Raw genomic sequence first — 12,938 nt, forward strand, 5'->3', positions numbered from 1 at the left:
TTCGAGCCGACCCCGGTCGTGGGGGCGCAACGGGTGGAGGTGTGAACGACTCTTCTCTTTTGGTTCAAATTACGGGGGCAGGGGTCACGTTCACCGGGCCAGCTGGGCCGCATCTGATTGGAATTTCTCAGCCATCGGATTTGTATCAATCTGCTCTCAACGAGCTTTTAGTATTTCCAGGGCGCCTTTGAAACCCCATTGTATGGGCACGGGAAGTGGACGAGAAAGTTGAAAGGGAGACAGAGTTCCCGCCAACGCTTATCTATACCGTACCCTTTAGATAAAACACAGAAACCGTTCCTGGGGTCAGGTTAAACTTTGATGCAAAGGAGCCCCTGGTCCCTGTTGACCTCTGTTTCCCCAGTGGCAGAAAGTCAGAGCGTAGCCTCAGCCAAGGTGTTGCGATGCTTAGCCTGTCGAGCTTTCAAGCAGGGTGACGAACGTGCGTGGGGAGGGGTGCGCGCGCGCAACGCTGGCAATACGAAGGAAGGGAGGGTTAGAGCAGCGAAGTAGCAAGACGCTGCCGCAGCCGCCGGTCGAAAGTTCCATAGGGAAGCTCGGCGCAAAACGCAATCGGATTTCACCATATGGTCTCGGAGAGAATTCTTGTTGCGTGGCCATAGGCATTGGACCAAAGACATCCCCACCAGCCTCAAAAAACGACGTGCATCGAAGGAAAAGCGGCACCATCAGATGTCCAGGCTGCGGAGCTCAGGATCAGGAACAGATGTTGCGTCATGCCAGTGTTTTCCTTCTCGGGGGCAACGTCATTCCTGGGTGAGACCATTGCACCCCCCAAAGGCAGGTCGGGACCCTGACTTACCTGACTGATCCGACTGACTGACGGCTGAAGGCTTTCGATACTGGGTGGCCTCGGAAGCAACGGAGTACGGCGTTAACGGGGGGCCCCGCGTCCTGTGTTTTCTCCGTTGCGTATTCAGCGACGTGCTTGCTTGCTTCCTGTCGGGTGACTTTGATTTCTTTGTTCAACCAGGTCCGACCCTTGCAGGCACATTGACCTGACTGACTGAGCCAGGTCGGGGATATCTCTGTGACGGACCCAAACGAACCAGTAAGAGACGCAGCATATCGACTGACCGCGCCGAGCCCCGAGCGGAGCTTAGCAGCATAGGTCATCAAGGTGACTGACCACCCAGTACGCCGACATTAGCGACTCTTCTCACTATATTTTTTTTCCCTCTCACTGCATGTTCTTTTCTTATATCCATTCCAGGAAAAATCGGCAATTTTCCTCCCCCGCTGGCTTGACCACGGTGGGAGATGCATACTATGTAGTACGCGCCCCGGGTGACTGACCGTCATCCCCCGGCGAGTCGGATAGTGGCCGCGGGCCAATCACTGGCGAGAGCCGGGCCCTTGATGGACCCAAAAGAGGAAAGTCGGTGGAAACCTTCGTGCTCTCTCACCGTGCCCTGGAGGAGTAGCCCGGCATAACCCTGCGCAAAGTGTAAAGCAGAGTGGGCGTGCAACGCCCCCAAGAACTTCTTTACCCCCGAGCTGGGACCAGTGGGAAGCTGGAGGGGCATTCCCGAGCCAATCGAAACGTTTGCAAGTCCTGCTTAACACCGAGACGGGCCAATCAGGGGGCGGGCAATGCTGATTACTCGTCCGAAGGGCCGCACAGGGCCGCATGCTGAGCCATGCCTTGCAGGGGGCGAGGAACTGGACCCAGACCATGGGTCTCAGTGAGAGCTACGGCGCCCGTCTCTGGACCGCCGCCTTCTGGGGCCTTGTAAGTTTCGTGCTTGTTGCCCAGGTTCTCTGGTAGTCCCTTTTTTATATCTAAGAGAGACAGAAGCTTGTGGAATTTAAAGTGACGAAGCATTGCTCTCCCTGAGGAATGTGTTGAATGCAACTGGTACTCCCCATCGCCCATATCACAACCTGCTTCCTTTCCCTCGTGAACCACCCCTCCCAACCAACCAACCAAGAAAGAACCGGACGAGGAGATAAACAAACAAACATCTGTCTTATTACCCCAGATTCGATCTCTCTGGCGCCATCTCTGTGTCACCTCGGCGGGAAAGAAAAGCGCCATAAGTCTCGTACTACAGGAGCCACGAAACCACCTTTCTTCGGCCAGGCAAGGGATCTATTAGGACTCTCCGGTCTGAGAAAGCAAAGTATTCCATCAACCTCATCTCATATACGCGAAAGAGAGTGAGAGACAACGGCAAAGACATAAAAGAGGATCGTCGACCGGCAAACAATCACATCACAATGGGCCTCGTCACGTTAAAAAACCTCCTCTTCGGACGGACGCAGCCTTCCACTCGCAAGGCCTCCAACGAGCGCGCAGGGAGCACAATGTCTGACGAGACCATCGTCGACGCCGACCTCGAGAGGCAGCCATTGCTGGGAGCGCGGTCAGCGTCAACAGCGACCATGGCGACGGCCACCTCGGAGATGTCGACGTCCACTTCGTCCACCGTATCGGAGAGCGACGCTCGCCGCTTCCGCCTCGACGCCCGCATGATTTCCGATGCCACCATTGGCCTGTCGGACGGCTTGACGGTACCTTTTGCTCTCACAGCCGGCCTCTCCGCCCTGGGACAGACAAAGGTTGTCATCTTTGGCGGCATGGCTGAGCTGATTGCTGGTGCCATCTCAATGGGCCTTGGAGGTTACCTCGGAGCCAAGAGCGAGGCGTAAGTCCCCCCCCCCCTCCTCCTCTTGTCACAAGGCCATTTACTGACTTGATAATCTCAGCGCCTCGTACAAGGAAACACGTACCGAGTGCACCCGCCTCACCCAAGAAGACCCGTCCCTCGCCCGCGCCCAGGTCTGGGAGGTGCTTGAGCCCTACGACCTGCCCAAACACACCCTCGAGGAGGTGACGGACCACCTCTCGACCTCGCCCCGCCTCATCGACTTCCTGATGCAATTCCACCACTGCGAGCAGGAGCCTGCCTCCAACCGCGCCTTCGTCTCCGCCCTAACCATCGCCGCCGGCTACCTCTTGGGCGGCCTCGTGCCGCTGTTCCCCTACTTCTTCGTCCCCTCCGAGGACGTCTACCTCGCGCTCTACATCTCCGTCGCCGTCATGGCCGTTGCCTTGTTTGCCTTTGGCTACGTCAAGACATGCATCGTCTCGGGCTGGCAGGGCGTGAGGTGCGTGAGGCAAGCCGTCGTCGGCGGCCTGGAGATGGTTGTCGTCGGCGGGGCTGCGGCCGGCGCGGCCATGGGACTGGTGAAGGCGTTTGATCAGCTGGCGCAATCGGATGATGTGTCGGCGTTGGCGAGCAAGATATTCTAATACCCCACTCATTTTCTTTCCTATTCACTTTTTTTTCTTCTTTTCTTTTTTGTATTTCTCTTACCCCCCTTTCTCTCCTTTTTTGTCTCGATACAGCTTTTACTATTCTCTATGTCTGGATGTGTGCGGGAAGGCACACGGAAGTGGAAAACCAAAATTCAGAAACATCGGCCGGGAAAAGGATGGAAGGATTCTCCCATGTTTGCATTGTTTGGCGTTGCGAGGGACCCCTTTGGGTCGGGCTGGGTTACAGGTGGGAATGGGGCGGTAAACCTCATCGCGGCCGGCGGTTGCAGGCCGGCTTTGGCGTTAGAAGAGTCCAAAGACCCCCACGGGGATGTGGTGTCGGAACGGATGTCTTGGGAGGAATGCCACAGAATACCACTCTATCTGCTCCCTTAGTGTAGACCAACATGGAACTTTACACTCTTACAATCTCTTATTCCCTCCCACCTTCGGCCACTGAGTTTGGGAAGGGATCAGGTGGCACATCACGTAATAAGTACAACCAAAGAGGTTGTTGAGCTGACAGGGCACGAGTAATATCAGCTCTCATTCGGGCGGAGGTGCTTAAACACCAATAGTATGTCTGTGGTATATGAATACGAATAGACCGTCCCCTTGTCCCAAACCACAAAAAAAAAAAAAAAAAAAGGGGCGATTTTGCCTCAAGACGCCTATTCGCAATGCCGGAAAAAGAACATCAACAAGATACAGTATTAGTACATCCCTGCAACACGTTGTCGCCCTTAGAATTCTCGACTCTCGCCAATTTCGCACACGTCAAAGACGCCGGTTGGGGGCAGGCCTTTGCGCCTCATGGCCTCCTGGAGCAGCTTGGGCGGCTCGAGAACCTCCTCCATGGTCAGCGCCCACGTTCCCCAGTGGATGCCCATGGCCCGGTCGCACTTGGTGTCCTGGAAGATCTCGACCGAGTCAAAGGGGTTGGCGTGCATGCCCGAGAATGCGACGCGGGGGTAGTACGCGCCAATGGGAATCAGGCCGAGGTCGAAGGGTCCGCGCAAGTCGCCGATCTGCTTGAACTGCGGGCACATGGGCAGGTGGGCGTATTTCGGGCCGTAGTCGTCGACGTCGAGCGGGGTCCAGGGCACGGCGCGGTACCCGGTGTCGCCTCCGAACCAGACCGACTTCCCCGCCGACTTGACACCCCACGAAGCCCACAGGGTCGTGTCCTTGTCGAACGGCGTGCGCGCAGAGGTGTGCTGGCAGGGAAGGCAGGAAACCTGGGCGGTCATGGTCTCGGGGGCTTCGCCGACGCCCTTGTCAACGGTCAGGGAGATCTCGGCGTCCTCCCACCAGTCAAGCTCCGTCACGTTCTTCAGGCCGGCCTGCTTGAACCACGACTCCAGGCCTAGGCCGACGAAAAAGTGGGCCTTGGGGTTGTGCTTCTGGATGGTGAGAACGGACTCGTGGGACAGGTGGTCGTAGTGGCTGTGGCTGATGAAGACGGCGTCGACGAAGGGGATGTCGGCGAGGTTGCAGGGCTTGGGGGTGTAGCGCTTGGGACCCATGAAGGAGAAGGGCGAGCAGCGGTCCTCGAAGACGGGGTCGAAGAGCACGCGCAGGCCCGAGGGGAACTCGACGTAGTAGCAGGCGTGGCCGAGCCATGTTGCGCGCAGCTTGTCGGAGGCGGTGCGGGTCGGCAGGAAGTTCGGCTCGATGACTTTCACCGTTGGCGGCGTGGTGTCAGGGTACTTGAGGTTACCCGTGACTGTCGGCCTGGCATCGCGTTCTTGTTAGTGGTTGCTGGGTGCTGGACAACCCGACGAGGCGGGACCAAAAGGCGGTTTTAGGTGCAATACGTACCAGATAACATGTCTGATCATGGAGCCGAAGTTAACACCGGAGCCAAAGGAAGGATGCACATTCTTGAAGCCGACGGTGTTGCCGTGCTTCTTGATGTGGTGCGGCTTCGAAGAGGCATCCTCGGGCGCGGGGCCCAGGTCCGGGATCTTGGTGACAGTGGTCGAGTACGAAGCCATTGAAAGGGCGAGGACTGAGGCCGGTGTGGCTGAAGCTTTTCTAGCACCGGGACGTACGGGTGGTTGTTGGAAGAAGGTACGGAAGAATTGTCTGAACTTGGACATTGCTCTTGATGGGCCCCGGCCGGAGCGGTCGGAGGGGCGAGAAGATATATACACAGCTCAACGTGGTCTGAGGGGAAAGACGGGAGAGGACAAAGGTAGCAGGCAGGCAGCCCGCGCAGGCCGGCCGGGAATGGACTGGACGAGACGCGTTCCCTTCGGGTTTAGTGGCGGAGTAGGAGCCCGATCCCGAGAGGCTGCAAGCCGTACGTACACGTGTGCGTGGTGGTGTGTATGTGTGTGTGTGTGTTTTTGTTTGTGGTTTGGGATATGGTGACTTATCAGTCAATTGCTGACCTGCATTTGTAAACAACCAATGGCACGGGCAAGGTGTCAGTCAACTGCTTCGAATGTATCTGCGCGTCACCATAAAATATGCATGTAAGTTTGCAATACTTTTTAATGGACCTATCGGACATAGGATGTCATAGGTCCAGGCCCACCGGGCGGGCTGGCCCCTAGCTTCCCAGGGCAAACGGGGCTCTGGAATTGCCCATTCTCCGATCCTCTCCGGCATCTTTGGCAGCAGCAGGTGTGGGACAGGGGAAGAGCGGACCCTGTGCCGATGGCCCCGTCTCGGAGACACGGTGGAATGGTCCCTCCGTCGCGGCGGTGGAAATCGTCTATAATTTTACCCCGTGCTTCCTCACTCTACGGCCCAATCTCACTCGGGTCGTCATTGTTCTTACCAGTGGCAGGTCCATCTTCAATCCCCCGCAGCCGTCGTCCTGCGCCACAGCCATGCATGGCTGATTGTCACGTCTCGCCGGCCAAATGCAGTCGGGCATGACTTTTAAGAGACAGTAACCAGCTCGTCCCGTTCCCATTCCTGTCTTTCCATGGCTCGCACGTGCTGCGTCTTCGCTCGGCGCATGTTTACGGGCCACTTATATCTCATGGCCAACTGCAACCGCTGCGTCTCCTGTTCGTTCTCTCGACGGGCCCATTCCTCGCTGCATGATGGACGTCTTGTAATTATATGCAACTGGTAATCGCCTGTATCGTGACCACCATCTTGCTCTGTCTCCGCTATTTCCGTTATCTCTCTTACCAATTCAAGACTTAGACGCTTCGCCACCTTCATGGTCTTGCTTACCGCATCGTCCTGGTGAAGGGGTATGGTGGAGTCTCGGTCACCCTTTGCAGTCTGAAGTGTCTCATCTTCCTCTTGAACTGTCCACCGCCGGAGTTTGGCGAGGTCATGAGGAATGCGGTCGAACCTGTCCGTCTTTATCAATAGTTGGTTTCGAAGACAGTGTAGCTCGGCCTCACAATCCTGCACAATGCTGCTGTACAACATCTGGCTGGGCTTGTAAGGCTTCGCTCGGCTCTCCATGGTACGACATTCGTGTAGCCAGCACTCTACTCTTCGCGCCGCATCGCGTGGCAGGCGCCGTTCTTCGACAAGGCGCTGCACGCCCCAGCATTTATGTTCTTGGAAAACGGTATACCATGTTTGTAGCTTCTTGTCCAACAGTTTGATGCTGCTATGCCTGCGGAGTGAGAGGTACGAGTCCTGCAAGACAGTACGAGTGTTGGCTAGCTTGCTCGATAAAGAAGCACGGTCGTCGTTTGGAGGTGTTGACACTGTTATCATAACCGACATAGTTGCTGACCAGTTCTCGGGTTCTTCTTTTCTGTCTGGTTGTGCTCTTGTTCTTCCTGGGCTGAGATGTCAAGTGGTTCCCCAGATGCAGTCTTAACGGATGTTCAACGATGTTGGCTTTTTCAGCCATAGTGCTGGGCTTTCTCCGCAACTCACGATGCAGTACCGGAGATGGCAGCAAATTGGCGCTTCGTCCCACTCAGAACCAAACTGCCGGGGTTTCTGGGGAATTAGAGTTCCGTATCAAGGCGTTCAACCCCGTCTACCTAGGTCCGACTGACGTGTTTGACGGGCCTGAATGGAAATGTACAAAGAGCAACCAAATTTCAAATTCATTCTGGAATACGCTGCCTCCTGTGACCGTCATTTCCGTCGTAATGGTATCCGAGAAACAAGAACAAAACCTGGACTAGAAATGCGCCCGAAACGCTCAGCAAACAACTGACAGGAGACTATCCTCGCAAAGGACGTCCATCAAGCCGCCCACAAACTCGCAAATAGACTACATATCCAGACCCCGGGTATCGTCTCTCATCTCATCACTTCCCAATTCTTTCTCAAGCTCATCAGCAACAAAGCCCTCGTAGTCATCGAGGTTCTTTTGAACATGGATCTTGAACTTGATGACGTCGTTGAGCATCCGGTCAATCTCCGTATGAAGCTCTTCTCGCAGGGAGTTGGCGCGTAGTACAAGTTGTTCATATCTACGGCCATCGTCAGCATCGAGACAAGGGTTTTATCGGCGCACGAGAACTTACTCAATACTGGTGTTCATCTCGCGTTGCTCCATCAGCTGTACCGATTCAGACAGTGTCGCTCGCATCTTCGCAAGCTCCTTCTCCATCTTCTCAATCTGCGCGTCAGATGCCATCTTCTGCGTCGTTGTGACCTAAGACACGTCGTTAGCACCCCGTCTTGCCCCTTAACCTAGTCTTGGACATACCTCTTTGGTCTTTTCGTACTCTTCCTCGGCTGCGCGGACACGATGTTCCAAAGCCTCAACTTCGTTGCGCTTGTCTTCGATGGCCTCCTTGATACCATCGAGCAAGTCGTGGTCCTTCATCATCATGTCCATGGCGACGGTTCTCCGTTCCGAGATATCTTTCCTCAGCGTCAGAAAGCTATTCTTAACCTGACCACGTAGATCAAGATTAAGAATATGGGCGGGTTGATATCCCGTTACAGGATCGGCAAGTAATCTATCGCTGGAGGAAGCCCCGCTGGAGCCCTTCAGTTGCGATGAACTGAAATCCGGGCCGTCGTTGACTGTGACCTGAAGTTCGTAGTCCTTCCCGTTTGCGTTTACGGCTGTTGCGGGTATCAAGCCGATCTGATATGCCAGGGTGTTGTACCTGTCGACCATTCTCTCAAGTTCGTCCAATTTCCTGCTTGCCTCCAGCTCTTTCTCGGCGACCTTTTTCTTGACCTCCTCCAATCTTTGCACGGCTGATTCAATCCCTTTCTGTAGTCGTTCTCGTTCTGCCGTCATGCGGTCGATATCCTGCATGCTGATACCGAGGTCGTCCACAGCCTTCTGTAATCCTCGCCGCTCATCCTCGACTTCCTTTAGTTCCTCGTTCAACTTATCGAGCTCCTCCTGCAGGACTTGAATCCGGGTTTCGTACTTGTCGGACCTTTGCATCGCAAGCGCATTGTACTCCTCGAATTTGACCTTGTCCTCTTCCATAATCCTAAAGTGATTGTCGAGCACGGCAGGATCCGGAGTGGACTTTTCAAGGTCTTCAATCTCACGTAATAGACGGTTGTTCTCCGCTTCGAGCATCTCGAGTTCCGAGGTGTACTTGGAGTTGGACTGCTCGAAAGCCCCCGCCATGAGCTCAATATGAGGAGCTAGTACCCGGTTGGCATCCTCATCGTCTGCATCCTCGTCCATGGAAAGCCAATCTCTATATGCTTTGCTCAGGAAGTCGAAAATGATATGGTCGCCTGTCACGTCAATACCGCTTTCTAGGCACGCATCGTCGTAACGGTTACAGCCATAGCCATCCAGCATTTGCGCTAGCTGCATCATCCAATGCAGCAATCCCAGGAAGGTGCTCCAATTCTGACCGCCGACGGCGGCGATTTGACTCTTGGTAATGCTCCTTTCGTAAGGGTATCGCAACTGCTTCAGAATTGGCGGTACTTCTTGGTCGATGTTTTTCTGGAACTTGTGGCTTGGATCGATACGCCGATACAGCCACTGAAACATGAAGTTGAAATCCTTCTGTGTAGGAGACTTGATGATGTTCTGCGAGAGAGTGTGTTTCATCTGCATCTCAAAGTTGTTCTGAGCAAGATAATCCAACAGCTCTTGCCCTATTCTCGCCTGGTATGATCTGTCTCTCAACGGGCGAGGGTCTCGAGGTACGCCGGCGGGCTGGGGTGCTTGCTGGAAGAAGCTCTGGTGACTCATAGGTCCGGCTGTCGAAGTTCGTGCGCGGTATACACTGCTCCTTCTATCCGGGTCTTGCGAGGAACGGCCCGGTGCTGGTGTCGGCGCGAATGACTTGTCGCGCATAGAGGCTCGCTTCACGGAGGAGAGGCCGAGGTCTGCGAGGTTGGTTCCAGACGAAGAGCGTTGGAACATGGGTTGGCTCGGTCGTGATAGCGCCAGAGAGTGTCTGGAACCGGACATGGATCGACCATGGCTATTCGAGTACGGCGCGCCTGCGCCTGAGGCGGATCGCTTCATAGCGGATGCGGGTTGTGGTAAGCCAGTGTTGTAGTTGATACCTCCTAGGGTCTGCGCGACATGTTAGCATAGCCGAATGCGAATAATGGAGTTGTTGCGACAAGCTGATCTCGAGCGAAGACTGACCTCTCTTGGTCGGCGCACGCTCCACAAGCCGGTGTCTTGCGACATGGTGCGAGGTTGCCAGGCGACTGAAGTTCAGGGGGGTCAAATCGCAGTCAAATGACTTGCAATGAGACTCGCGATGCTTGGAAGATATCTGGAGCCCGTTGGGGAGATCAAGTCGATGTGCGACACCTTCGGTCGAGGTTGCGCGCGAATGCGTGTTGTATAGATAGGTGTGAGTGGGATGGCAAAAGCTGGTAGCCGGTGCAGATGTCGGGGTTGTTGCTCTGGAGGAAGTAAACAAAATGTTCTTCCGCCCGTTGATTGGCTGCGCGTTGCCCCCCTCAAATAATGGGCGTGGGGCCACAGTTTTGATGATGCCCAACACGTGACGGGGTAAAGTGGAGTTTCGAGCGGCGTTGCTCGGCATTTCAAGAGTTAGGTAAGCACTCCAGACCCCAGCCGCTAGACTGCGCCGAAGCCTCGGTTCAGGACCCGGCCACCCATTATTACGTATATTGTCGAGTCGCCGGCAAACCACCGCTGCCTCTCTCCCCAGGTGTACATGTCTCTTGCTTTCGTCACATAGCACCTCCTCGACTGAAGGAGCATGCGGCGAGGCTGGTAAAGCGACACACCCAAGATGGCGATTCGTGAGGATATTGTCGCTTCGGCGGTATGATGGCGCCTGTTCCCCGTGCTTGATAATCACTGGCTAACTTCAATCAGATGCAGTGTTAGTACCGAAAGAACCGACCGATCGTGAGACTACAAGCTGACTAGGATTTAGTTCTTCAGGACCCGAGCGTTGCAAGCTCATCTATTGAGAATCGCGTGGCTTTCCTGCGAACCAAGAACCTCACGCAAGAAGAGATCGATGCTGCTCTAGCGAGAGTCGGCGCGCAGCCTGCACCGGCTACGGCGCCGGGCCCAATGCCGGTCGCTCAACAGCAACAATACTATCAACCATCATACCCTCCTCAATACGCGGCGTGGCAGCCACCTCCGCCACCCCCCAAGAGGGACTGGAGGGACTGGTTTATCATGGCGACAGTTGTTGGTGGAGTCAGCTACGGCGCCTACACTCTGGCAAAGGTACGAGGCTTGCGGGCGCAGATCCTTCAACAGTACATGGCTGACAGTCCTAGCGATATGTGTATCCTCTGATTGCACCTCCGACTCCCGAAAAGCTCGAGCAGGACAAGAAGTCCATCGAGGAACAGTTTGACAAGGCGTTTGGTCTTGTTGAACAACTGGCAAAGGACACCGAGGCACTCAAGGCAGCAGAACAACAACGGACGGAGAAGCTCGATACGGCTCTTACAGACCTGGAATCGATCATGCAAGAGCTGAGGTCGGCCAACACACGGCGGGAAATTGAGACACAACGCGTCAAGGATGATGTGCAGATCCTCAAGGATTCCATCCCGAAGGCCATGAGCACGCAAAAGGACCTTACTGATTCGAGACTCAAGGAGGTCAATTCCGAGCTCACCAGTCTCAAGACGTTGATGACGCAACGTATGAACGCATCGTCGTCTTCGACGGGCACCAATGGTCTGCGGACTGGCGGAAATGCTGCGCCCGCATTACCTGGTTTGAACCGCCCCGGAACGGCGGGCAACGATAACCAGGCAGGCAACACCGAACCCGCAGCCAACTCTGAAACGCCCAAGACGAGCGGAACGCCCACCTTCAACCGGCCGTCGCCATTCAGCGGCGCCACGAGCGCAAAGGCGTCGATTCCGGCATGGCAGATGGCCATGGCCAATAAGGAGACAAGCAAGGACTCGGCTTCACCGGCAACGGCCTCGAATGGAACTGGAGCTGACAGCACCTCGCAGCAGCCAGCGACGAGCTCTTAGTATAATGGGCTGGGGTTGGCGTGTTCAATGTACTGTAAACAGCAAATTGGGATTTGATTGCGTTATGAGCAGGGCGAGGGACCAATGTAATTGTGCGCTTGGTTTGATGAGCATGCCCTGGGCTAGGTACGAGTATCAAGAACAAAATAAAACCCTTTTCTTTTTTTTTTGTCGGAAATACGATATGAAGTCAACTGTCAAGTGGCATTCGTAACGGTTTACCACATGTGACAGACGGCCTGAAGCCCTGGACCGCAACCTCACGAGAGCCGCGGCGCTGGCAAGGGCATTTTTTTGTGGCTTGGTTCACACAGCCATTCAGTTGTCTCTGGCAAGCCCTTTTTTTTGTCTCCCGCAACCGAAGAGGGTCTCGCAGGGTCGATTGGGGCAAGGTTGTGAATGTTCCGAAGTTTACGGCCGTTGTGTTGCGCCAAGGCAATTCAACTTCTCATGAATCGTACCTTAAGACGTTGACATTCCGGCAATGTCCATTCTTAATTGTGTTCGACAAGGCACGCAGATGGGGGTTAATCAGGCAATAATGTTTCATAGCCGGGTTGTGAGGGTGCATTGGCGGTGTGGATTTATTTGCGCAGTACAGACAAGAGAGTGCTCTGAAAGATAGACGAGCAACGAATAGGCTCAGCACAACGTGACCAAATATCTGACGATCTCGCAAGTCGGACTGAAATGGGGGTGGCATAACCCGACGGGTCCATTGCTGGAGCCGTAGTGTTGGGTACGTTTCTTCTTTTGAAGCGATGTTTAACCACACAGCACTACGTACTGTGGGCAGCATGAACAGGGGGGGCATTGCCCAGGGTGTAGCTTCTCGTGAGTCGCTCTTCATTCGGCAACAGACGCAGATCTCACTCCTGGCTGCTGCAGTAGTCCAAAGCGACTTTGCTCAACCCCCCCACAGATATCGAGGCTCGGCTGAGTCAAGAGGACAATAGTCAGGCCAGTCCTGCATCATATATTATCTGCAGATGAAGAACCCACGATGCTACCTACCCTTGATACAGATGCTGGACTGCAAACCGCGATCTTTGCTTGCCGTCGGTGTGTGTTGGCAGACATGCAGAGCTATCCGTTGTGGCTTGCCTTGACACCTCGAGCTGTCTTCCTGGGCGCCCTCGAGACGCGTCGAGGATGCTGCAAGTGGTTAACCTAGTGTACCGGTATTTAAAGTACCTCAAGTATTTAAAGTAGTGTTTGGTGTCAACCCGAGACACCCCCATCCACCTCATATTACCCGTCGGTTCCCGCTTTTTCCAGAAAGAAA

At 54.9% G+C, this 12,938-nt stretch overlaps 4 protein-coding genes across 4 annotated transcripts; 2 read left to right on the forward strand and 2 right to left on the reverse strand.

Moving 5' to 3' along the window:
* Nucleotides 1–2,241: 2,241 nt before the first annotated feature.
* EsH8_X_000248 (VIT1/CCC1 transporter family protein) lies at nt 2,242–3,277 on the forward strand (the record flags this gene model as incomplete). The annotated part of the gene is made up of 2 exons (XM_083274336.1): nt 2,242–2,669; nt 2,731–3,277. 2 exons carry the CDS (start codon nt 2,242–2,244, stop codon nt 3,275–3,277), a joined length of 975 nt encoding a protein of 324 aa, XP_083119728.1.
* Nucleotides 3,278–4,026: 749 nt separating this feature from the next.
* EsH8_X_000249 (beta-lactamase superfamily domain-containing protein) lies at nt 4,027–5,385 on the reverse strand (the record flags this gene model as incomplete). The annotated part of the gene is made up of 2 exons (XM_083274337.1): nt 4,027–5,017; nt 5,105–5,385. 2 exons carry the CDS (start codon nt 5,383–5,385, stop codon nt 4,027–4,029), a joined length of 1,272 nt encoding a protein of 423 aa, XP_083119729.1.
* Nucleotides 5,386–7,490: 2,105 nt separating this feature from the next.
* EsH8_X_000250 (kinetochore-associated Ndc80 complex subunit NDC80) lies at nt 7,491–9,854 on the reverse strand (the record flags this gene model as incomplete). Its single annotated transcript, XM_083274338.1, has 4 exons — nt 7,491–7,692; nt 7,747–7,877; nt 7,932–9,734; nt 9,810–9,854. The coding sequence occupies 4 exons, from the start codon at nt 9,852–9,854 to the stop codon at nt 7,491–7,493; spliced, it is 2,181 nt and encodes a 726-aa protein (XP_083119730.1).
* A 577-nt stretch (nt 9,855–10,431) lies between these two features.
* EsH8_X_000251 (peroxisomal membrane anchor protein conserved region-domain-containing protein) lies at nt 10,432–11,653 on the forward strand (the record flags this gene model as incomplete). Its single annotated transcript, XM_083274339.1, has 3 exons — nt 10,432–10,464; nt 10,572–10,883; nt 10,937–11,653. The coding sequence occupies 3 exons, from the start codon at nt 10,432–10,434 to the stop codon at nt 11,651–11,653; spliced, it is 1,062 nt and encodes a 353-aa protein (XP_083119731.1).
* Nucleotides 11,654–12,938: the final 1,285 nt, after the last annotated feature.

The sequence above is a fragment of the Colletotrichum jinshuiense genome, chromosome 10 (genome assembly GCF_051148585.1).
Source record: "Colletotrichum jinshuiense chromosome 10, complete sequence".
Classification (NCBI taxonomy): Eukaryota; Fungi; Ascomycota; class Sordariomycetes; order Glomerellales; family Glomerellaceae; genus Colletotrichum; species Colletotrichum jinshuiense.